This window comes from Spea bombifrons, chromosome 2, assembly GCF_027358695.1.
Source record: "Spea bombifrons isolate aSpeBom1 chromosome 2, aSpeBom1.2.pri, whole genome shotgun sequence".
NCBI lineage: Eukaryota > Metazoa > Chordata > Amphibia > Anura > Pelobatidae > Spea > Spea bombifrons.
The window spans coordinates 2,591,469-2,619,315 of NC_071088.1; the positions used below are offsets into that span (position 1 = coordinate 2,591,469).

At 48.1% G+C, this 27,847-nt stretch overlaps 1 protein-coding gene across 6 annotated transcripts in view; it reads left to right on the forward strand.

Moving 5' to 3' along the window:
- Positions 1-27,847, forward strand: part of STXBP5L (syntaxin binding protein 5L) — a 93,170-nt gene that overhangs the window by 48,498 nt on the left and 16,825 nt on the right. For 3 of the 6 annotated variants that reach the window (XM_053457011.1, XM_053457007.1, XM_053457009.1), the window contains exons 8-20: positions 3,202-3,325; positions 5,298-5,376; positions 10,381-10,535; positions 11,105-11,177; positions 12,808-12,955; positions 14,750-14,817; positions 16,336-16,376; positions 18,786-19,003; positions 19,886-20,064; positions 21,313-21,438; positions 22,481-22,632; positions 26,129-26,200; positions 27,274-27,339. In XM_053457011.1, the coding sequence (XP_053312986.1) occupies positions 3,202-3,325; positions 5,298-5,376; positions 10,381-10,535; positions 11,105-11,177; positions 12,808-12,955; positions 14,750-14,817; positions 16,336-16,376; positions 18,786-19,003; positions 19,886-20,064; positions 21,313-21,438; positions 22,481-22,632; positions 26,129-26,200; positions 27,274-27,339 (1,501 nt within the window). The remainder of the gene's footprint in view (positions 1-3,201; positions 3,326-5,297; positions 5,377-10,380; positions 10,536-11,104; positions 11,178-12,807; positions 12,956-14,749; positions 14,818-16,335; positions 16,377-18,785; positions 19,004-19,885; positions 20,065-21,312; positions 21,439-22,480; positions 22,633-26,128; positions 26,201-27,273; positions 27,340-27,847) is intronic. The other 3 variants (XM_053457012.1, XM_053457008.1, XM_053457010.1) reach the window with 1 other exon arrangement.

Consider the following 27,847-nt stretch of genomic DNA (forward strand, 5'->3'; position numbering starts at 1 on the left):
AGCGCGATCGAGGCGGATAAAGGCGCTTGCGATGTAATAACTTCCAGCCTTTAATCAAACGGACCGCTTAGAATGCGGAGGTTAATTTAGTCTGAAAAAGCCAATTATTTATCCAGGTTTTATTGCGGGATTTGGTTCCTCTTCGGACCCAGTCTTTGGTGGCCGTGCCGTAACGCACCTTTGTGCTTTATAAGTTATTATTCATTTGTTATTATGTGTTTAAATTCTTTGCGTGTTCAGCTGTCCCTGCAGGAGACAAGCACTGATGATGACATTAGATGTATCCAGGGTGAGCCTAGGGTTAGTGGCACCAGGGTACAGCATTTCCACTCACTCACTCACTCACCCTAACACCATACTCTCACACACTCTCACTCCCACTTTCCCTCGCACCTCTAACACCTTTCCATTATAGGCTCACACACACGCTAACACCATTCACTGACACACACACACACGCTAACACCATTCACTGACATACACGCACGCTAACACCATTAACTCACACGTGCTAACACCATACACTGACACACGCACTAACACCATACACTGACACACACGCTAACACCATACACTGACACACACGCACGCTAACACCATACACACACGCACGCTAACACCATGCACTGACACACACGCACGCTAACACCATACACTGACACACACTTACACTCCCTATCCCAACATCAGTGCAACTGCAAGCTCTCCCTCCCCATCTCCTTTTCCCTCTTAGCTTGCATAGAGTCCTGTGGGAGCCGCCATCCTACTATCATGGGGGCAAATAACGCGTTTTCCCGGCGCCTCGGTTACCAGCTGCCGCGGCCCCCGCTTTGTCTTTTGCGTCACGGGGATGACTAGAATGTTCTGCTTCTGTTGGTACAGCTGCAGAGTTATTCTTATGAAATATATTTTCAGTGATTATTTGTATTATTTAGGTGATCAGAGTCTGTCTGCCGTATCGTGGGGGCTGTAATACCGCCCCCCCCAAGGTTTGCGCATGGACTCGGCGCGGATAATTCCTATCTGACCCCGTTTGTTCCAGAATAACCTTTTGTGGCGGTTCTGTGACGCACGGCGAGGAGATGAATGATTTATATCATAATTGTACGCATTTATTGTCATTTCACTTAAAAGCCTCGCAGTGATTCGCGCGTTAAATTATTTACCGGAAAATGAAGATTAAAAAACAAAAAAAGTAACGAGTTCCGCTAAATTCCGCTTTCCAGCCGGTCCAGCCGGTCCGTAACGGGTTATTTGGGTAGCGATGCGTTCGATGTCCGGGTATTTATATTGTTACATAGTTACCCGGTTGGGAAAAAGACATTAACATGCTTCGGGTTTAACCCTTCCACGATCCCAGAGGAAAGAAAAAAACGAATGAGATTCATATTCAATATCGGTGAGCAAATTCCTCCCGACCCCGAAGGCAGTCCGATTTCCCCCGGGGCCGGCGTTACTTCTGATTACGTTAAATTATTAGACCTGCCTGTAGGCATCAGGCTTATTTTGATAGTATGGACTAAATCTGACAAGACCACCTCAACTGGCAGCGCATTCCACGTCTCCACTTCCCTGACTGTAAAAAAACTTGACTTTAACTTCTCCAGAAACACAGGAGATTTTATTGGAGCTTTATAACGATTTAGTAGATGAACGAGTAAAACGCAGCACAAATCCGCGATGCCCCTCTTGTATCCCCTGATTACCTCCTTTCCTCCCCTGATGCCCCTCTCTATTCCCCAGTGCCCCTCTCTCCTCCCCCGATGCCCCTCTTTCCTCCCTGATTCCCCTCTCTCCTCCCCCCGATGCCCCTCTCTCCTCCCCTGATGTCCCTCTTTTCTAGGAGGTCAGAATGTTTGCTGGGTATGAGGGGATCGCAGGGTTCTACGGCCCTAAAAGCCCTGATATGTGCTGTGTATAGAAACAGCAGGAAATAGTTTATAAATTAAACTCAGTTTACACAAATAGCCCCGCCCCAGCCACGCCTCCAACCACACCCACTAAGACAGAAGTGCCCCCTTTTCTTCCTGGAAATGGGGTGTTTAGAAGGACGGATGGGCTTTTGGCACATGGGCTACTCTTCAGAAAACACTAAAATGAGATAAACCCTGTTTGTCGCCCCCCCCCGAGGGACCTTCTATGTCCTGGATACCGGCGGCCTGCCCCGTGGATGGGGCCCAGTCCCTACTTACCGTCTCCACTTCAATAAAGGGGATCATACACCCGCCCTGCGCCTGCCGTGCCGAGCTCTGTGACCCTTATGATATATACAGACAGCAGGTACCGGGGCCCGTCACCGGACCATTTATTAATAGATTTCTGTGTTGTTCCTTAACCTTATTTTGTATTTTTTAATAAAATCTCGTTTCCGAGCTGTAATTAGAAGCGATGCACTTTTTATTCTTTAATCCCCCGGCGGCTGATACTCACAACGTCTCTCCTCACTCGGATTTAATATTTTCTCCTTTGAGTGAATTTTTTAAAATCAATTTAACTTTTACGATTCTGTGCCTTCCGATAATAACACCGAGCAGCACAGGTTCTTAACGGCAGAAAATCAGAACGCTAAGTCAGCCATCGGCGACCCAACCCCTCTATCCGCTCTGTTATGTATCGCGAGTCATGAACTTGTTACAATTTAACATAGAAACCTAGATCGGCCCCATCCGGCCCCCGTCTAGTCACCCGCTTCTCCTGCTGTAACGACTCAAACCTTAATCAGTCGTTGGTCTCGTCTTAGATTCAGGAGCCGTATGTCTATCCCATGCATGTTTAATACCCTCGCTGTATTACCCTCTACCACCTCTGCTGGGAGGCTGTTCCACTTATCTACCACCCTCTCAGTAACGTATGACTTCCTTAAGTTACATCTAAGCCTCGCATTGTGACTCAAACATTGTTAACTCAAACGTGGTGAGTCTGCAGTGTTCTGCTTGCTCGTGAGATACACGTATGTGTTCATGTGACAGGTATCTCACCGTGTTCTGATGTATAAGTGACAGAGCCACTTCTCACTCCCTGTTTGCTTCCTCAATTACATACTGTCAGCACTCTGAGAGTTGAGTGCACTCACCCGCGCCTTTGGGATATCGGTCAGAAACAAACCATTCTACCAAAGCTTTGCCTTGATGTCTTTTAACCCTCTGATGGCTCGCACTCGGCTGAGATTGCGTGCTTACTCACCACTTCTCCGTTTTGCAGGCTATTCACTCCATCGGCTGGCACCACGAGGGGAGGCAGTTCATGTGCAGTCACTCAGATGGCAGTCTGACCGTGTGGAACGTAAAGAACCCCAGCCGGCCGTTCCAGGTCACTATTCCCCATGGTAAGGACATCATCAGTCGATCCGCTGTGGATTGGACAACTAAATCATTTTTAGGTCTATTCACTAAGTCGAGTGATGAGTCAGGCCCTGATTTGACCTCAGTCATACCTGCGCATGCTAACCCCAGCAAACCAACTTCCAGATTCAATAATTTGTGAGTTGTTGGCGAGGGTATCCGAGTGGCTGTAACTTAAATTTTCCCAAGTTATAGGCGAGGGCATGCAAGTTTAATGTGAACACTCATGCCCTCACCTGTAACCTGAAAAATCTGCCCCCAATTAATTAAAGAAATACATTATTTAAAAAAATAAATGGGGAGTCGTCAGGATCCCCCAGGAACCAAGGAGGGACCCGCGATCCCCCACCCCATGCGCATGAATGTTAATGAACCCCCTCCCCCATCCCCTGCTAATCGGAAGGTAGGGGTATCTTAAAACCCTAGCAAGAACTCGCACTCTGGTGAATAGACCCCTTTGGCTTCTGTAAGAGATGGGAACTTAACTCTTTAAGTTGCTGATGGTTGCTGATTGGTTAAGGCAGCTTTTGTAAGGGTGGAGGGAGGAGAAGACGAGAGAGCCACAGGACAGGGAGTTGATCGGATAATGCTGGTTCTGCCACAGGCTGCCACCGATCTCAGAAAGCTTAACTTTAAAACCAAATATCTCCGAATCGATTCAGCAAACGCCGCAGGCGGTTTTAATAAACAGATTTAGTTATGGAGAGAGCCGTGATGGTGACGGATCCCCGCGAAGTCCGGCCGAACGCTCCCGCTGACACTGACGGATCGTCAAACAGGCTTCCCGGCCGTGTATTTCTCTTGTAATTCTGAGACGTTATCGCTGGATGATCGAGCAGCACTCGCTGCAGCCACCTCATCAATCGTACGAGGAGCTTCATCCATCTCCCGTTACATCTCCGTCTCCCGTTACATCTCCGTCTCCCGTTACATCTCCGTCTCCCGTTACATCTCTCTCTCAGGGTCTCTTTGGTCTCCGCCAACGCGTTTCGCCGTAATGTCATCTCATGACAAGGACAGCTTTCCCTTCTGACGTTTATTTTTCTTGCTTCGGAGAATTTGGTTTCTCGCCGGAGAGTTTATCATCCGTCTCACGGAGTAGAAACAGAACGCCGTTGTCTCTCCTCTTTCTTCACAAAGTGGAGGGATCTGTTCTCTCTGACTCCCGATCTTTCTGTTCCTTTCCTTCAGTGTCCGATCCTCCTTCCCTCTGGTTTTACTCCATATTATATGAGTACAGCCCCTGTGTCACAATGTAAGGGTAAGCAGGTAGTGGTAGAACTACCCTCTGCTCTATGGGTCTATTCACTAAGAAGGGCCTGCAATATTACATTGTGTGAGTTACAGGCGAGGGCAGGCAAACCCAATGTGATCTCTCATATCCTCCCCCGTTTCTCCTGCTGTAACGACTCAAACCTTAATCAGTCGTTGGTCTCGTCTTAGATTCAGGAGCTGTATGTCTATCCCGCGCATGTTTATTACCCTCACTGCACTAAACTGTACCACTTCTGCTGGGAGGCTGTTCCACTTACCCACCACCCTCTCAGTAAAGTAAAACTCCCTTCCGTTCCATCTCAGTCTCTGACTCTCTAGTGTTAGATTCCGCTCTCTTGTTGTAACTTTTCTCCTCCTTTGAAATAAATTCCCCCTTTTCTTTATTAAACCTCTTTATGTATTTATATTTCTCTCCCACCCCCCATCTCTCTTCTCTCCCCCAAGCCGGACGCGCTGAGATCTCTCAGTTTTTCCTGATAATGTTTCGCGGCTTTGTTTTTGCCGCAGTAAATCACATCCAGTGGCTGCTCTTTGCTGTCTATTCTCTTATATGAATATGGTTCGGTTGGATGGTGTCGGCAGCCATGTTGTGCGTTCATCCCTCGCGGGCTCGCCCGGTGATAACGGATTCCACCTTTCATGGCGTTTCATTAACTTAAAACATATTTATATTTCTTTCAGGGAAAAGTCAGAGAGACGGGAGGAAGCCGGAGCCGTGCAAACCCATCCTAAAAGTAGAATACAGAACGTGTAAAAACAGGTGAGTCTCCGCTCGTAATTTACCCCCTTTAGCCCACGTTAGGCATGAATTTGCTGCACTTTCTATATTATATGGGCGGTATTAATAGTTGATACACAGCATTAATACTTCGTCATTTGCCCCACAGCTCATGTTTGGGGTATTAGTGGGAATTTGCCGCAGACAGGGCATGAGGAATGTTCTCAGATTGCAGGGGTATTTATCTATGAGGTGCTGCGCGGGCGTTGAAGGGTTAATTATTCCTCTGTGAGCGCTGAGTACCTACAGGCACATCGAGTGGATTAACCCCCTCTTTGCCATCAAGCAAGGCATCGAACGATCTCCTATTGTAAGAGGGGCGAAGGCTATAGGTACCGCCGGCACTGATATGCGGCCCCCATCGCTGACTCTATGTGCCAGCAATAAGAGCCAAGCGTGGCATCAGGGCCAGCGGGCATCCTCTATACGAGAAAACACGTCTGTGCATGCGTACACGTATATCCTGAGCATGGACTCCCCGAGATATTCCGGAGAATGAGTGCTCGGATGTCTCGACCCGCTGACGCCGTTATCAGAGAAGCCATCACTCATCACGCATTATTTCTCATTTCACTCGGATTTCCCCCCGATTTCCGACGTCCCTTTAAATGAATGCAGACGGCAGCTACGAGCCGGACCCGCGGCAGAATGTGGGGGGGTTTTTTTAGTTGTGGATTTTTATTAATATGAAGTAGGAAGAGGCAGCGAGTGATTTATGCGGAGCTCTCCAGAAACAACCAGATGACCTCTTCTTGGAGAAATCAAAAGGATCGGGAGCCGCTTCCCCGCGTCATTCACACAGAAGGCTTTGTTCTCAGGAGACGCCTCTCTCCCTCTCGCTCTCTTCCTCTCCCTCTCTCCCTCTCTCTCCCCCTCTCTCTCTCGCTCTCTATCTATTAGAGCTCTTGTATAGGAGAGTGACGTCAGACCTCTCGCACCTCTCATCATTGAAAAGAGACGCGTCTCTAAGTGAAAGCTCCGCTCCAGGTGCGAGGAGCTCGATCGATCAGAATGCGTTTGTTCCACTTCATGTGTTTCGAAAAACAAGCCGGCCCTGAAGGTTTGGCCCCATCTTCCGTTATACACGTCTAGAAATATATAATATATATAATAAATATATATATACGGGTCCCAAGAAACGGAATGAATAACGCGAGGAACGCAGCGCGCTGGCGGATAATTTATCACCGGATGAACGCCTCGCTCGCCCCGTCTGATAGCGGCCTGGCGGCGGATCGTAAAATGTTTCCCCCGGAGATACGATGTCTTGTGCTGACTTGTTAAAGATATAAATAACGTATCGCGGCCCAAAGAGCATTTTAAAACATGGCTATGATCTTCGCCCCGTTAGGCAGCGGGCGGGTGAATGTCACCAGATGACACAGGCAATTGGGGCAGGAACCCCTGATACAAACAGCGTGTAAGCGAATCACACGTGTCCCTAAATACAAGATCTCCGTGCTTAGGGTGTAAACATAAACATTCAAGCATAAGCTGATAGAAGCCCCATCCGGCCCCCGTCTAGTCTATGTCTATCCCGTGCATGTTTAATCCCCTCACTGTATTACCCTCTACCACCACTGCTCGGAGGCTGTTCCACTTATCTACCACTCTCTCAGTAAAGTAATACTTCCTTCCCCTCCATGTAAGCCTCTGACCCTCTAGTAGGGGATACAGGATAAAATTCTTTAATGTCCCAAGGTTCAAATAGATCATATTAATAAACCATTTATCCCAGACAGGGCATGTAGGGTAAAAGCCTGTATTGCTAAGTGGGGTTCTAAACAAGCCCCTAAATCGGGGATCCCCCTGGACCGGGGCAATACGGCGCGGTGATAGTGATGAGTCCAGCGCGGGTGCCGCTTTATCCCGAGCGGGGGATCGTCGCAGTAATTCTCACTCAAACTACCAATTTGCGAGATGAATGAGTGGCTTCTCTTCTTTGTTCCTTCTGTGCGTTGAAATCACACAATGCGTAGGAATGAATAACCCGTCCTCAGTCACGTCATGTAACCTCTAACGTGTGAAAAGAATCCTAAACACGTAACAGCGCCCATATATCCAACCGGTTAGCGGTATATCTCCGTGTTATTAACCGGACCACCGGGGTCAGTCTGTCGCTTCCACTTCCGTCAGACCCTCTACGTGTAAGGAATGTAAGAAGCGCTGCGGAAATTGTATATGAATGAAAGATAATAATAGTGACATCATAGAAATTTACAATGACTTGTTAAAGCTGGAGGTGATGTCAGACATTAACTAGAATGCAATTTTGGGGACAGGCGGATCACACCCTAACACACGCATTTACACATACACACCCTAACACACACATTTACACATACACACTCTAACACACGCATTTACACATACACACCCTAACACACGCATTTACACATACACACCCTAACACACACATTTACACATACACACTCTAACACACGCATTTACACATACACACCCTAACACACGCATTTACACATACACACCCTAACACACGCATTTACACATACACACCCTAACACACACATTTACACATACACAGCCTAACACACGCATTTACACATACACACCCTAACACACACATTTACACATACACACTCTAACACACATACACACCCTAACACACACATTTACACATACACACCCTAACACACACATTTACACATACACACTCTAACACACGCATTTACACATACACATTCTAACACACGCATTTACACATACACACCCTAACACACGCATTTACACATACACACCCTAACACACACATTTACACATACACAGCCTAACACACGCATTTACACATACACACCCTAACACACACATTTACACATACACACTCTAACACACATACACACCCTAACACACACATTTACACATACATACTCTAACACACACATTTACACATACACACCCTAACACACACATTTACACATACACATTCTAACACACGCATTTACACATACACACCCTAACACACACATTTACACATACATACTCTAACACACACATTTACACATACACACCCTAACACACACATTTACACATACACACCCTAACACACACATTTACACATACACATTCTAACACACGCATTTACACATACACACTCTAACACACACATTTACACATACACACTCTAACACACGCATTTACACATACACACCCTAACACACGCATTTACACATACATACCCTAACACACACATTTACACACGCTAGCACACATACACACTCTAACACGCATTTACACATACACACCCTAACATCACACCCTAACACACGCATTTACACATACACACCCTAACACACACATTTACACATACACACCCTAACACACACATTTACACATACATACTCTAACACACACATTTACACATACACAACCTAACACACACATTTACACATACACACTCTAACACACGCATTTACACATACACACTCTAACACACGCATTTACACATACACACCCTAACACACACATTTACACATACACACCCTAACACACACATTTACACATACACACTCTAACACACGCATTTACACATACACACCCTAACACACACATTTACACATACACACCCACACACGCATTTACACACGCTAGCACACATACACACTCTAACACGCATTTACACATACACACCCTAACATCACACCCTAACACACACATTTACACATACACACCCTAACACACGCATTTACACATACACACCCTAACACACACATTTACACATACACACCCTAACACACGCATTTACACATACACACCCTAACACACGCATTTACACATACACACCCTAACACACACATTTACACATACACACTCTAACACACGCATTTACACATACACACCCTAACACACACATTTGCACATACACACCCTAACACACACATTTACACACGCCAGCACACATACACACTCTAATACACATACACACCCTAACACACGCATTTACACATACACACTCTAACACACATACACACTCTAAAACGTACACATTTACACACACACACGCATTCTAACACACACGCATTCTAACACACACTAACACTTAACAGTTCCTGCTTTTGCAATTGCCTGAAGAATTTCGGCCCCGGGGGCTTTTTGCCTGCCCCTGGTGTGTGATCTGCTCGTTGAATGGATTGTATATCTGTTTTATGACGTACCTTTTGATGCATATGTTTCGTTTTAACAATATTTATAAAGGCGCCTAAAATAGCAGCGCTAAAAAGAGAGTCAATGAAACAAAAGGTCAGGAGACACGAGAATAAAACTCAAAACCCAAAGCAACAGCAGCCGGGGATTAAAACAGAAAAAGGGCACCGACTGGGGGCAGCTACAAAACTATCCTATCCAGGAACCGACAGATACGTTCTGGGGGCTTTTAGACATACAATAATATATACATGTATTTATTATATTAGTCATATTATGTTTTGTGGGTTTTTTCTCTGTGTTACATTTGTTATTTCTTCTTTTAACTCTTGACGGCTTACAAGAAAGGGGTCATACTCTGATCATACTCACACTCACATCGACCCCATGCAGACTCCAAATACTAACGCACACATACATTAACACACTAACACACTGTGCAGCACCACACGCTAACAAACCCCAGATACACAGCTTAGTTTTACGAGTAACAATGTTGCAGACCATATCTCTCCCTGTATCCTGCAGCATATTGGTTTGGCCCAGACCATTTATTCATATAAGTTATGGGAGGGACTCCTTCCACGCGCCAAAGTTTTGTTAAATGATGACATCATTGTTAGATATTTTCTATATCAATCGTTCTGCGTAATTGGCTGGAGTTCTAAGAACCCCGAGCTGGCCCTGTTGTCCTGTCCGTTAGCCCAAGCGTTCTATTTAAGGTTTAAATGAATTCCTTTAGTAATAAAGGTGTTTGCTGCGTCTGTCATACGTCTGTCTGTCCAGGCACAAGTAACTTAGTCCATGTCTCGTGTGTTCCTCCAGCGAACCCTTCGTTATCTTCTCTGGCGGCCTGTCGTATGATAAAGCCTGCAGGAGGCCAAGTCTGACCATCATGCACGGCAAAGCCATCACTGTGCTGGAGATGGACCATCCCATCGTGGACTTCATAACGCTCTGCGAAACCCCGTACCCCAACGGTAAGTGCTGAAAGAATAAAAGCGTCCTACCTGACCCTGGCCAGGCTCGATCCTGTTTGCTCGCAGGGTCGTTGAAACCGCTGAGGCCTACAAGGAGGGCAAGCAGGCAAGCAGAGCAGCATGAAGCCAGTAGGGGGCGCAGTCTCCGTCCTTCTGTCCCAATTTACTGGTTTGGGGGATACAGACCCCCGCTACCCGTATCTCCAGTGTTAATTATGATCATTATCTCATATTGGGCCTCTTTAGTTTCATCAGAGAAATGGAAGTGAATGACGGTAAGAGGCGGCGGGGGGGGGGGGCGAGTGATTGGCACGGGGGATGTGAAATTATCAGTGACGGCCTGAATGAGCGAGTCCGTATCACCCGTTAGCCGCCATTCACGCTCACTAACGCCACGTCCAGGGATTCGGGAAACACGTCTCCACCGGATCATTGCTTTCTCCTTTTTAGTTATAAATCCACGCATTTTAGCCCCACTTTTGGGAGCCGGTTTGGAAGATGGTGGCCTCGGCCCCACTGCTGATTTCACCGAAAGCCTAAGAATTGCGTTCCTTGTTTTTTGCTTTCAGAATTCCAGGAACCGTACGCCGTGGCGGTGCTTCTGGAGAAGGACCTCATCGTGGTCGACCTGACACAAAGCAAGTAAGACACTCGAGTGGCCGAGCGCCCGGCGCCGTTTGACTTTACCGATCGCATGTAAGCACTGCGTTATCGTCCGGGGGGATTCATTGTATCGGTGTAAATGGCCAGAAATAGGCGTTAGGGCATCAGGAGGTTGTTAGGAAGCGGGAAGATTCCATGTCCTGCGTCCTGATTAATTTCTCCCTTTTTGCCGCGGTGCCGGGTGGGTTGCTGCACCCCCTGGGAATCCCTGGATGCGAGCGGACGGAGATAGCGGACGGAGATAGCGGAGACACCTCCAGCACACGGTGTACGCCGTGATCATACCCAGCTGGGGCTGTTTTAAAGGGACAGTAACATCCGGAAGTTTCTTTTGACATAGCTCAGGGGTGTCCAACCTGCGGCCCTCCAGCTGCTGCAGGACTACATCTCCCATAATCCTCAGCCAGCTCCTTAGCATTATGGGAGATGTAGTCCTGCAGCAGCTGGAGGGCCGCAGGTTGGACACCCCTGACACAGCTATTCGGTTTAATGTTACATTGAAGCTCCTGGGTATAACCCAGTCAGCGCCTGGCCAACATAGTAACGGACAGTGGAGAAAGCACTGGGTGTGTGTGATCATGCGCGGCTACGTGCCTGTGCTTGTTTAGTGGTCAGACAAGGATCACAGTTTGCTTCACTGAACAATTGGGGTTTTTTAGCATTAGCTGAGAAAGCGGTGCTACCTGGAACTACGCGCTGTCGGCATGACGGGGCAAACGACGAACAGTGCTGCTCCACAGCAGGGACACGGAGACCATGCCCCCAAAATACCCGCCTATAGCACTCCGGCGAGCGGGACTGGAGCGGCGTATACCCAGGGGCAGGTGTGACGTCTGTGACTGTTATAAGTTACAGGAAAGGGCATGCGAGGCTCTGGGACTTCGGGGTCATCACCTGGTTATTTATTTTTTGCTTTTTCAATGTTAGTTTATTTAACCCCCTTCATCCCACAGTTGTGCTGAATGAGATGTATGGGGGGAGAATAATAAAAGCATGCGCAGGACCTTAGTGAATTCAGATAAAATGCAGTGAAGGGGCGTTACTCAAATCAACAATTCCCTTTAAAGAAGCCTGCGGAGAGCGGATTATACCCCGGGGGTCCGAGGCATCGCAGCACATCGCGGCCTGCTGATCAGCCTGTTCTGTGGATTCATACAGATCTGCAGCACATAAATCCCTAAATCCTGACATCTGCCCTGTGACATGTATACTGTGTCATGGGACCCCAGAAACATGCGCATCCACCACTTCTAATGACTATGAAAAACAGAGGGTCAGAGGCTGAGATGGAATGGAAGGAAGTTTCACTTTACTGAGAGGGTAGTAGATAAGTGGAACAGCCTCCCAGCAGAAGTGGTAGAGGGTAATACAGTGAGGGGGTTAAACATGCATGGGATAGACATACGGCTCCTGAATCTAAGACGAGACCAACGACTGATTAAGGTTAGAGGAGAAACGGGCGACTAGACGGGGGCCGGATGGGGCCGATCTGCCGGTGGACGGATCAGAGCTGAGTGTCCTGTGTCTGGCAGATCGGGTAGTTGAGTGTTCTGCGGGTTTCATTGGGGTGGATGATTGTTACTAACGGTAACCGAACTTTCCTCTGCAGCTTCCCCATCTTTGAAAACCCGTATTCTATGGACATCCACGAGTCGCCCGTCACTTGCACCGAGTATTTCGCCGACTGCCCCCCGGAGCTGATCCCGGTGCTTTATTCTGTGGGAGCCAAGCACAAAAAGCAAGGCTACAGTAACAAGGTACCGATTCCCGCCTGCACTGGGCGGCCATGCCGGGCCTATCCACCGGGGGTCCGCCATCATCGCTGAACATACATCATCGCCAGCATTCTGGGCTCAGATAGACGTGGCTGCCCGCCGGGGGGGGTAAATACCCCGGAGCGAGATCATGCCACAAAATGCCTCGCTTATAACATAGAATATTATGTTGTGGAGGCGCCATTTTGGATGTGGCGGTTAAACGTATTAGGCGTGAAACAGGGTACTTTATTAGGCTTGTTTGGGCGATTTTGGTTCATTCTGGGACGCGAATGATCTTAGTATCGTCTTCCATCTCGATGCCCTGTATAGACTACTTCACACAGCATGCGGATCTATGACCCTGTGGCCGCGGGTTGGCGAGCTGCGTGATTAATGAGACGCGGAGCTCGTTAGTAATGATTATTATCACAGCTGCAAAGACGGCGGCGGAAGGGAAACCGGATTCCGCTTCTCTGCTTATTTAAATCTCACGCGCCGGGAACCCAGCAGCCGGGAGAGATCTCAGAGCGATCGGGACGGAGCCCGCAGAGGCTTCTGGGATTACTCAGGAAGCAGAATGACAACCAAACCCCTCCGCACGGCTACTGAACGATCACCAAACCCCCGGCACGGCTACCGACCGATAACCAAACCCCCGGCACGGCTACCGACCGATAACCAAACCCCCCGCACGGCTACCGACCGATAACCAAACCCCCCGCACGGCTACCGACCGATAACCAAACCCCCCGGCACGGCTACCGACCGATAACCAAACCCCCCGCACGGCTACCGACCGATAACCAACCCCCCCGCACGGCTACCGACCGATAACCAAACCCCCCGCACGGCTACCGACCGATAACCAACCCCCCCGCACGGCTACCGACCGATAACCAACCCCCCCGCACGGCTACCGACCGGTAACCAACCCCCCCGCACGGCTACCGACCGATAACCAACCCCTTCGCACGGCTACCGACCGATAACCAAACCCCCGCACGGCTACCGACCGATAACCAACCCCCCCGCACGGCTACCGACCGATAACCAAACCCCCCGCACGGCTACCGACCGATAACCAACCCCCCCGCACGGCTACCGACCGATAACCAACCCCCCCGCACGGCTACCGACCGATAACCAACCCCCCCGCACGGCTACCGACCGGTAACCAACCCCCCCGCACGGCTACCGACCGATAACCAAACCCCCCGCACGGCTACCGACCGATAACCAACCCCCCCGCACGGCTACCGACCGATAACCAAACCCCCCGCACGGCTACCGACCGATAACCAACCCCCCCGCACGGCTACCGACCGATAACCAACCCCCCCGCACGGCTACCGACCGATAACCAAACCCCCGGCACGGCTACCGACCGATAACCAAACCCCCGGCACGGCTACCGACCGATAACCCCTAATCCTTTCAGCGGCTCTGGTAAACGAGTCCGGTCTCAGTATAGATCCAGGAGGACTCGGCGAGCTGTCTGTGAATGTCCACGGCCCCCGGGACACTTCCAGCCCGGCTGTCACGGCCACTCACACTCAGGTTTCGTCACGGCCGGACTGTCATACATGTCACCCTTTGTATGAGGTCATGGCTGTCATTCATACCAAAGGTGCGAGTGACGGCAGCCAATCACGTCAGAGAAACATGGCTCGCCGCCATTAACCGGCATCAGCGGCGTCGGCAAATAACTCAACGGAGCAGAACATACGCATGTCTGTAATCCCGCGTAATAACTCCCAGCATTCTCTGACCTCACGACTCTTTCACTCCACGCAGGAATGGCCCCTAACAGGAGGAGCGTGGAACATCGGGACGCAAACCTACCCCGAAATTATCGTGACCGGGTAAGAACGTAAATATACATACGCAGCATATACACACTATATATATATATACACAGTATATACACAGTATATAGATACACACACAGTATATACACAGTATATATATACACATACACAGTATATACCCAGTATATATATATACATACACAGTATATACACAGTATATATATATACATACGCAGTATATACACAGTATATATATATATATACACACTATATATATATACATACAGTACATGCACAGTATATACACACTATATATATATACACACACAGTATATACACAGTATATATATACACATACACAGTATATACCCAGTATATATATATATATACACAGTATATACACAGTATATATATATATACACACACAGTATATACACAGTATATATATATATACACACTATATATATATACACACACACAGTATATACACAGTATATATATATACACACACAGTATATACCCAGTATATATATATACACACAGTATATACACAGTATATATATATATACACACACAGTATATACACAGTATATATATATATACACACACAGTATATACACAGTATATATATATATACACACTATATATATATATATATACATACAGTACATGCACAGTATATACACACTATATATATATACACACACACAGTATATACACAGTATATATATATACACACACAGTATATACCCAGTATATATATATACACACAGTATATACACAGTATATATATATATACACACACAGTATATACACAGTATATATATATATACACACTATATATATATATACATACAGTACATGCACAGTATATACACACTATATATATATACACACACACAGTATATACACAGTATATATATACACATACACAGTATATACCCAGTATATATATATACACACAGTATATACACAGTATATATATATATACACACACAGTATATACACAGTATATATATATATACACACACAGTATATACACAGTATATATATATACATACGCAGTATATATATACACACACAGTATATACACAGTATATATATACACATACACAGTATATACCCAGTATATATATACACACACAGTATATACACAGTATATATATATATACACACACAGTATATACACGGTATATATATATATACACACTATATATATACATACAGTACATGCACAGTATATACACACTATATATATATACACACACACAGTATATACACAGTATATATATACACATACACAGTATATACCCAGTATATATATATACATACACAGTATATACACAGTATATATATATATACACACTATATATATATATACATACAGTACATGCACAGTATATATATATACATACACACAGTATATACACAGTATATATATATACATACACAGTATATATATACACACACAGTACATACACAGTATATATATATACACACGCAGTACACACACAGTATATACATGTTTCTGAGCCGCGCGCTCCATCACTAACCCGTGCATTCTGCTTTCAGACACGCCGACGGCTCCATCAAGTTCTGGGACGCATCTGCCAGTAAGTCTCACTGTTTGTGACGAGCGAGCGGCGCATGTTGTGTTGGGGGCAGCATCGCTGCTTCTTAGGTGGGCCTTACGCTACCACTAACACGGGGTTAACCTGCTATACGTTAGGGGTGCTTTCTGTGTCTCTGTCGCTGATAAATAGTAAGAGTGAATATGGAGCGCTGGCCGTGTCTCCGCGAATCCCCCCCCCTGTAGGCTGTTAAATGTCGTATTATTATTATTTATCGATTTATATAGCGCCATCATATTCCACAGCGCTGTATAAATAAACAGGACATAAAAAGAAGGTAAGCAGGCCCTGCTCAGAGGAGCTTACAATCTAGGAGTGATAGACTAGCTTATACCGCTGTATGGACCCAGAAAGCCGTCACCAAATATCCGCTTTATAAATGAAATCGGTGCCCTGCTCCGCTGTAACGGCTCAGGGGCGATGCTCAGGGGCGATGCTCAGGGGCGATGCTCGAGTGCGATGCTCGGGGTGATGCTCAGGCGCGATGCTCAGGGGCGATGCTCGGGTGCGATGCTCAGGGGCGATGCTCAGGCGCGATGCTCGGGCGCGATGCTCAGGCGCGATGCTCGGGCGCGATGCTCGGGCGCGGTGCTCAGGTGCGATGCTCGGGCGCGGTGCTCAGGTGCGATGCTCGGGCGCGATGCTCAGGTGCGATGCTCGGGCGCGATGCTCAGGTGCGATGCTCGGGCGCGGTGCTCAGGTGCGATGCTCGGGCGCGATGCTCAGGTGCGATGCTCGGGCGCGGTGCTCAGGTGCGAGGCAGCCGCGCCGGCACCGTTCATTTGGCAATTAAAGCCCATCTGTGGCGTTTTATGGAGTCAGGAATCCCTTCCGCACAATGAAGCCGCCGCTGATCCGGAAACTTCCCGGCCAGACGTGACGGCCGCCAGCGAATGCTTAACTCTCCCCTTCCCACGCCGGAATGAAACGCAGCGCATCGCACGGCGCCCGTAGGGTTAAAAACCTGGCAATTACATAAATCTCTTTGTCATCCCCGGGGTGGTTTTTAATTCGTGGCGCGTCCCGGGGTGCGATTCCAACACACGGATAGGCGGAGAAGGCTGATGGGGTTTTAGGGCTGTAGCTATTAACGGTCGGTCCCTGGGGCGCAGCGCGGGAAGCTGCAGCTTCTGTTGCTGCCTGAATGCAATTACCAGCCCGACCCCGAGCTCTGTCCCGTGTCACGAGCCCTCCGTGTACCCGGCAACGGACGCGTAATCACGCCGCCTCCGACAAATCTCTACCTATCAACGGGACCGAAATACCACATTATACATGCCAACACCAAATACTAACACACACGCTAACTGCATACAATAACACATATACTAACACACGCTAACACACATGCAAACTGCATACAATAACACATATACTAACACACACGCTAACTGCATACAATAGCACATATACTAACACCCACGCTAACTGCATACAATAACACATATACTAACACACACGCTAACTGCATACAATAACACATATACTAACACCAAATACTAACACACACGCTAACTGCATACAATAACACATATACTAACACCAAATACTAACACACACGCTAACTGCATACAATAACATATATACTAACACCAAATACTAACACACACTCACGCTAATACTAACATACACTCTCTAACTGCATACAGTAACACACACACATGCTAACACCATAAGCTCTCACACTCACGCTAATACCGTTCACTCACACCAGGGGAGGGCTGACACCTTCAGGTAAAGGAAAGGTAAAGCCAAGTTGCCACCATCCCCTTTGCCCCCCCCGGTAGCTAACGTAAAAGATCCTCACTCCCATCACACATCACACCTCACACCATCACACCCGTCACACATCACACCTATCACACATCACTTCCATCACACCCTTCACACATCACACCTATCACACCTATCACACCATCACACCCGTCACACATCACACCTATCACACCCATCGCACATCACACTTATCACACCATCACACCCGTCACACATCACACACATCACACCTATCACACCCGTCACACATCACACCTATCACACCCATCACACATCACACCTATCACACCCGTCACACATCACACCTATCACACCCATCGCACATCACACTTATCACACCATCACACCCGTCACACATCACACACATCACACCTATCACACCCGTCACACATCACACCTATCACACCCATCACACATCACACCTATCACACCCGTCACACATCACACCTATCACACCCATCGCACATCACACCCGTGATGCCAGCTGTGGCATCGCAGTGAGAGACGCTCAGAGATCATTGGGTTCAGAATGTGTGGCCCTGAGACACTCTCGCCCTAAGATCCTGAAGGTAGAGTACCCGCTCTTCATGCTCCTCGCCCGTTCTGTCCTTCCAGGCACCCTCCAGATGTTATACAAACTAAAAACCTCCAAGGCTTTTGAGAAGGCGAAGGTCGGGGACGGGAGGCAGACGGCGGAGATCGTGGAGGAGGATCCCTTCGCCGTGCAGATGATGGCGTGGTGCCCGGAGAGCCGGGTGTTCTGCGTGGCCGGCGTCTCCGCTTATGTCATAGTCTATAGATTCAGCCGGCACGAGGCCGTCGCCGAGATAGCGGTAAGTGTCTGGGGGGTCATGGCTGGGGGGTCAGGCTTACCGGTTCCAAGCCGCAGAGACCCGTGGGCCGAGATCGTGTTCATCAAATCAGCAGCCATGACCAGTGATACTGAGTATCCTAACTGCAGATCCCTGGGGCGAGAAACGCCGGGCGTAACACCACACAATGATCATACCGGAAATGGGGGGCTCGTTAATGTAGGGGTCCTGACAGTCATTATAAATACCTGAAACCAAGCCTGAAGGGTCTTTGCGGACGCGCCAATGCAGATGGGGGCCGCATTTATGCCATTAAGCGGCCATGGCCTTAAAGTGCCAGCCCCCCCCCCCACCGGTGCGGCCCCGAGGGGAAGTCGTTTATTTCATTAACATCCTCGCCTTATCACATGGAGATCCGGCAGCAGCCGCCATAATGCAGCGAGAGACGAGATCCTGGGTAATCAGCAAAACAGGACGGGCGACGGGAAGAGCCGGGGGTCCCGCGGTGTCCGATAATCAATCAATCAATTAATCCAATAGAAGTAATACGTCGGAATCGGTAAATATTATTTCTCTGTATATTTATAGATTTATTACGCGTTGCACGGCAGCACACGGGTTTAGGGAATATTTATTGATATTCATTGATTTCTGGGTATGAGGAACGGCTCTTCCTGACTTATTTATTTCTTATTGATTGATTGATTAATATAAAGCAGGACCCCCCCCCTTCCACAAACTAATGGGGGATATTTCTAATCATTATGATAGTTATGGAAGAAGTAAAACCGGACCGGGGGGGTTCAGTTACGGACCCCGGCGGGGGCAGGCGGGTCTCCATGCGCGGTGGCGGCCGGCGGCTTGTTGCAATACGATGATTCCGCTTGTTTTGTTTCCTGCAAGTCTTTAGAAGTTCGCCTGAAGTATGAGGTCGATGACATCATCACTCCGGACCCCGACGCCGTCCCGCCGTTCCCCGAACCCGGCTCTCAGCCTCTGACCCTGAAGAGCAGGAACCTTTCGGGGAGCGCCAACATCGTGACGTGCGAGGGGCCCCTGAAAGACAGCATACCCTGCTTAACGTAAGACGGAGGGGAGAGCCGGCACCCATCGCCCACCAACGACATCGCCCTAAAAACAGATCAGCCCCATCCGGCCCCCGTCTAGTCGCCCGTTTCTCAAACCTTCAGTCGTTGGTCTTGTCTTATGCCTATCCCATGCGTGTTTAAATACCCTCACTGTATTACCCTCTACCCCTTCTGCTGGGAGGCTGTTCTTGGTAATGTAAGAATAGTTCTGCTGGGTATGAGGAGATCGCAGGGTTCTACGGCCCTAAAAGCCCCGATAATGTGTATAGAAACAGCAGGGAACGGCTTTATAAATTAAACGGTTAAATAAACCCCATTATTCTTCTTCTAAATGCCCCACTCTGGTATATAAACATGCAGTAATAGTGCATGAAGCCACGCCTCTAACCACACCCCCTTAAGTGCCCCTTTCGGGCCATTTAAATTGCTCGCGGCGTGGCATGCGTTGGAAAGTATTGGGTTAATTGTTGTAGATGAGATCGTTGAGTCCTTCGCCCGGCATTGAGTGCTGTTTATTCGGTGTTTAGAGCGAATTACCCCCCCGCCGCGTCAGATTATAGTGATTATCCGCCGAGGGCCGGCCAGCGAGTCCTCCGACCTCAGAGCCGCCGAACGCCGGGGTTTCGCTGTAATTACTCGATTATCCCGGCCTTTGTTTGCGGAACGCGGCGGATTCGTAATCGTCGGGGCGCCGGCGCTTCGCGCTTTGTTGTGGAAACAGCTCGTTTTCTATAATTTGAGGTTAGAGTTGATGTCTTGTTTTCCGGCGTTGGCTGTGCCTGCGCGGCGGTTACTGCATCCGAGCACTTGAGCGATAATGTGACGGCGCATTAAGGGGGCTTCAGCCCGAGGGGGGGGATAATGGGGAGGAATTAAATCCATAAAGGGGTTAATAAAGGACAGGAGGGAATTTATTTCAAAGGAGGAGAAAAATGACAACAAGAGAGCGGAATCTAACACTAGAGAGTCAGAGACTGAGATGGAACGGAAGGAAGTTTTACTTTACTGAGAGGGTGGTAGAGGAGTGGAACAGCCTCCCAGCAGAGGTGGTAGAGGGTAATACAGTGAGGGTATTAAACATGCGCGGGATAGACTTACGGCTCCTGAATCTAAGACGAGACCAACGACTGATTCATGTCCTGTAACATCGCTGAGATTAGGACCCCAGACAATAATTTCTCCCCGATTTGGCGGAGATGTAAAATAAGTCATTTTCTGTCTGATTTCTCTCGCCCCGTTTAGTGTGAAGAGTCGCCCGGTGAGGATGCCCCCAGGGTACCAAGCGGAGCTTGTCATTCAGCTGGTGTGGGTGGACGGGGAGCCCCCTCAGCAGATTACCAGCCTGGCCGTGAGCTCTGCCTATGGGCTGTAAGTACCGTCTGCGCATGGCTCGCTCCTCCCGCGCTCTGAAGCCGCAAGTAACACAGAACTAATATTAAACCTGACGTGGAAAGGACACACACCCTACCGATCAAAAGTTTGGGGTCACCTGAAAACCTCGTTTGTGAAAGAAAATCTCATTTTGTCCATTAAAATAACATGAAGTGGATGAGAAATCCAGCGCAGACGGGGTTAATGCTGTAAATGACTATTGTAGCTGGAAATGATTGATTTTTAGTGGAATCTCTTCATAGACGCACAGAGGCCTTTATCACTCCCATCACTCCTGTGTTCCAATGGCCCTTTATCACTCCCATCACTCCTGTGTCCCAATGGCCCTTTATCACTCCCATCACTCCTGCGTTCCAATGGCCCTTTATCACTCCCATCACTCCTGTGTCCCAATGGCCCTTTATCACTCCCATCACTCCTGCGTTCCAATGGCCCTTTATCACTCCCATCACTCCTGTGTTCCAATGGCCCTTTATCACTCCCATCACTCCTGTGTTCCAGTGGCCCTTTATCACTCCCATCACTCCTGTGTCCCAATGGCCCTTTATCACTCCCATCACTCCTGTGTTCCAATGGCCCTTTATCACTCCCATCACTCCTGTGTTCCAATGGCCCTTTATCACTCCCATCACTCCTGTGTTCCAATGGCCCTTTATCACTCCCATCACTCCTGTGTCCCAATGGCCCTTTATCACTCCCATCACTCCTGTGTTCCAATGGCCCTTTATCACTCCCATCACTCCTGTGTCCCAATGGCCCTTTATCACTCCCATCACTCCTGTGTCCCAATGGCCCTTTATCACTCCCATCACTCCTGTGCTCCAATGGCCCTTTATCACTCCCATCACTCCTGTGTCCCAATGGCCCTTTATCACTCCCATCACTCCTGTGTTCCAGTGGCCCTTTATCACTCCCATCACTCCTGGGCTCCAATGGTCCTTTATCACTCCCATCACTTTTTTCTTGAGTGTCAGCTCTTGTGGTTGCGCATGGACCGGTGTGACTATTTGTCTTGTAGCGTGGCCTTCGGGAACTGTCACGGGCTGTCCGTGGTGGATTACATCCAGAAGAGCGTTTTGCTCAGCATGGGAACGATGGATCTGTACGGCTCGAGTGACCCGTATCAGCGGCAGCCGAGGTCTCCGCGCAAGAACAAGCAGCTGGCGTCAGGTACGCGGCGTCTCCGTGACTTTATCCTGCACGCATGTCAGCCGTTAGCGTGTGCTCACCCTTCATGTGCATACACGTGCATGATCCATGGGACACCCTGTAGCGGTCACCCAAGAGAATATAAAGACACAGATCATATCTTTAACCCCCGCAGACCCGGGTCTCTCTCTGAAATCACAACAATAGCTTCTTTTATAGATAATGAAAAGCCTGAATATGACGCAGCGGCCCCATCCGGCCCCCGTCTAGTCGCCCGTTTCTCCCGCTGTAAAGACTCAAACCTTAATCAGTCGTTGGTCTCGTCTTAGATTCAGGAGCCGTATGTCTATCCCATGCATGTTTAATCCCCTCACTGTATTACCCTCTACCACCTCTGCTGGGAGGCTGTTTATTTATCCGCCACTCCCTCAGTTAGATTTTGGCCTCTTGTAACATTTATCCCTCCTGTCTACCTACGAAGCCTCCCATCCAGTATCCCGGAGCCCCCGGGTAACCTTTGGGACCGGAGCGGTGCCAGGACATGCAGGGAAGGATCCGGAATCGCGTGCCCCGGAACCAGCTTCTGCCTCAACGCCTCAAAACAGACGACCCGTTTATAAACCCAGCCCGTTAACTCATTCAGAGCCCTGGACAGCCCCTCATACACTAAGGGTTAAAGTAGCGATGCTTCTATCCCGTGCCCTCGTTTACAGTCACAGTAATGCGCAGGGACCACAACTCCCAGGATCCTCAGCTGTCCTGTATAATGCCACGTGTAAGCAGGGAGTCTTGGGAGTTGTAGTTCCCGGGCATCTTGGGACCAAGGAATGAAATATTAATAGGAACGGTCGGAAAGGGAGGGGAGATGAAAGAGAGAAGAAAGAGAGGGAGAGAGAAGAGGGAGACGAAGAAAGGGGAGAGAACGAAGAAAGGAGGGAAATAGAAAGAGGTAGAAAGATATGAAAGAAGGGATAGAGAGATAATTAGGTGGGAGGAGAGAAAGAGGAGAACGGCTTCTCCGCTCTCCCCACAAACTCAGAGTAAACACTCGCTCCCGCAGGCTCTGAGGGGCCGTTCCTTGGGTGACCGCGGCCAGGACACGAATACATATACCGAGCGGCGCATGTTCAGCGCTGACCCCGCACAGGAGGGAATACACTGCAGGGGGCAGCACTTCACGCGTGCTCCTCAGTAACACGGGAAATGCATACGTGTCCTGGAAAAACTGGGATTCCAGCCCTCGCTACATGTCTGTGCGTCACACGCTTGTCTGCCTCTGTATTTACTGCATCTGTAATAGGGCTGTCCATTGGAGCCCTCCATGGGCCGAGCCACAGTCACACGCTCACACACGTGTGTCTCTTATCAGGTGACTGGAGGGTCTGCAAGGGCTTACGTGGACATCCCTGTGCCATGTGTACCGTGTGTCGTGTGTGCCGTGTCCTCCGTGTGCTCGGTTCGGGTCACTCTGTGCCTGCGCCACCTGTGTTGCTGTTCAACTTTCTGCTTTGGTGAAATGTTTATGGATTTTAGCAGCGAAAGAAACGCAACGATTATTATCACACGCATGACACGGACTCATCAAACACGCAGGGGCCCCGCAAACCCTCCCAGACCCACCCGCAAAGGCCAGCAAGTACTATACATTATACAGGGTCCGGTCACTGATTTATCTATACATTATACAGGGGCCGGTCACTGATTTATCTATACATTATACAGGGGCCAGTCACTGATTTATCTATACATTATACAGGGTCCGGCTCGCTGATTTATCTATACATTATACAGGGGGCCGGTCACTGATTTATCTATACATTATACAGGGGGCCGGTCACTGATTTATCTATACATTATACAGGGGGCGGCTCGCTGATTTATCTATACATTATACGGGGGGCCGTCACTGATTTCTCTATACATTATACAGGGGGCCGGCTCACTGATTTATCTATACATTATACAGGGGCCGGTCACTGATTTATGTATACATTATACAGGGGCCAGTCACTGATTTATCTATACATTATACAGGGGGGCCGGTCACTGATTTATCTATACATTATACAGGGGGCCGGCTCACTGATTTATCTATACATTATACAGGGGCCGGCTCACTGATTTATATATACATTATACAGGGGCCAGTCACTGATTTATGTATACATTATACAGGGGCCAGTCACTGATTTATCTATACATTATACAGGGGGGCCGGTCACTGATTTATCTATACATTATACAGGGGGCCGGCTCACTGATTTATCTATACATTATACAGGGGCCGGCTCACTGATTTATATATACATTATACAGGGGCCAGTCACTGATTTATCTATACATTATACAGGGGGCCGGTCACTGATTTATCTATACATTATACAGGGGCCGGTCACTGATTTATCTATACATTATACAGGGGCCGGTCACTGATTTATCTATACATTATACAGGGGCCGGTCACTGATTTATCTATACATTATACAGGGGCCGGTCACTGATTTATCTATACATTATACAGGGCCGGTCACTGATTTATCTATACATTATACAGGGCCGGTCACTGATTTATCTATACATTATACAGGGGGCCGGTCATTGATTTATCTATACATTATACAGGGGCCGTTCACTGATTTATCTATACATTATACAGGGGCCGTTCACTGATTTATCTATACATTATACAGGGGCCGGTCGCTGATTTATCTATACATTATACAGGGGCCGGTCACTGATTTATCTATACATTATACAGGGGCCGGTCACTGATTTATCTATACATTATACAGGGGCCGGTCACTGATTTATCTATACATTATACAGGGGGCCGGTCACTGATTTATCTATACATTATACAGGGGGCCGGTCACTGATTTATCTATACATTATACAGGGGGCCGGGTCACTGATTTATCTATACATTATACAGGGAGCCGGCTCACTGATTTATCTATACATTATACAGGGGGCCGGTCACTGATTTATCTATACATTATACAGGGGCCGGTCACTGATTTATCTATACATTATACAGGGGCCGGTCACTGATTTATCTATACATTATACAGGGGGCCGGTCACTGATTTATCTATACATTATACAGGAGGCCAGTCACTGATTTATCTATACATTATACAGGGGCCGGTCACTGATTTATCTATACATTATACAGGGGCCGGTCACTGATTTATCTATACATTATACAGGGGTCCAGCTCACTGATTTATCTATACATTATACAGGGGTCCAGCTCACTGATTTATCTATACATTATACAGGGGCCGGTCACTGATTTATCTATACATTATACAGGGTAAATGGTGTATTTTAACCCTCCGATGCAGATCCACACACTTTTCTCCCGGTGGATACCAATGTGCCGGTACCGGGGCCGGTGGGGGGCGCGTTGGCTGGCCGGGGGTGTCGCGTTCTTTCACTGCAGTCTGTTTTTCTTTCTTTCCTCCGCGTTCTGCCGCCGCTGCCGCTGCTGCTGATGTTCTGGCATGTTCCACAGACAACTTTTGCATGCGTGGCCTGTCTAATTTTTACCCCGATTTAACGAAACGGATCCGTACGTCGTATCAGAGTAAGTTGGCCGCGCCGCCTCCCGTCACGGGAGCAATGTGCCTGCGCGATGTCTGTGCAGCTTAACGGAAAGCTCTGAACGCCCTGGATATTGGGACAGTATATAATATATATAATATATAATGTTATAATATAAATATAATATATACTCAGACAGTTCATATCCCTAAATCAGAAAGCCGTGCGGCCTCAACCCAAAAAGCACAAGAGAAAGAAAAAGACAGCGAGTTCCGAAATCAGTCCAGAGAACCAAGTACTGGCGTAAAAAATGCAAAAATCAATAGTAATATCAATAATATTATTATCAATAATAATAATAATATAAAAAAAAGAAATAGTAATAATAATATCAAAAATAATAATAATAATAATATCGAAAATAGCAATAATAATAATAATGATATTATTTTTACCTCACTGCAATAATTGATAGAAGGGTAGATCGTACCGTTTTAGCCGCAGTAAGAATGATACCTTTATTGGAAACTGCTGATAAAAGATTGCAAGCTTCTGAAGCCACCTCGGTCTCTTCTACAGCACTTTCCCAAATTGGCTCTTTATCTTCTATTATTAGGCAGAAACGTAATATTAAAAAATAATGCATTTCAACGTTTGTAGAGCTTTTTATCCCAGACCTCCCTGTTTTGCGCACGGAGTGAGTAGCCGTCCTTGCGCATGTTCTAAGCATCGCGTTCCGCATTTGTCACCCAAATCGCAGTTTTTAGCAAACAGGCGATATAATTAATGTAATCTCTCCGCTGCACCTGAAATGTTTGCTGCGCACGTCGCGGCCGCTCGAGACCTTATCGGAACAGGCTCTGGAACGCCAAACCTCGAGAGGAATGCTGATGAGTTCCGCTCTGTGTCCCCCACGGCTACCCGCTGCCCCCCCGACATTGATTTGCATTTTTAACAACATTTGGAAAGCAAAAAGTGATTTTCTGCATTTGTGAGAACAATAAATGTAAGAGATGGATTCTGAGAAGCTTTTCCGGGGAAGGCTTAGAACGCGCGGAACGTGCGCGGGTTCCGGTTCTCGATGTTCCTTCTCACGTTTCTTTCTGTTATCTGTAGGTCTCACGGAGCTCACAGACAGCCCGGTGTCTCTGGAACTGGAGCGCTGCAAGTCCCCCACCTCAGGTAAAGGGGAAAGTACGATGCCCTCCTCTCTCTAACCAGTCCGTGCCGCGCTCTGCGCCCCCCCACGGCTCCAGAGCCCGGGGAGTAGAAAGTCCCCCATAACGCGGGTCCCCAAAATGCTTCATACTTTGCCATCAAAACCACGATAACCGTGATGTTCCTGTGCGATCCGACACAAAAGCTTTACTTATATCCGTTACAAAGGAACCGGCATGGACTGTAATGCCTGGCCCTGCCGCTATAACCCCTGGCGCTGCCGCTATAATGCCTGACGCCGCTGTTATAATGCTTGGTGCCACCGTTATAACCCCTGGCCCTGCCGCTATAATGCCTGGCGCCGCTGTTATAATGCTTGGTGCCACCGTTATAACCCCCGGCCCTGCCGCTATAATGCCTGGCGCCGCTGTAATAATGCTTGGTGCCACCGTTATAACCCCTGGCCCTGCCGCTATAATGCCTGGCGCCGCTGTTATAATGCTTGGTGCTGCCGCTATAACCCCTGGCGCTG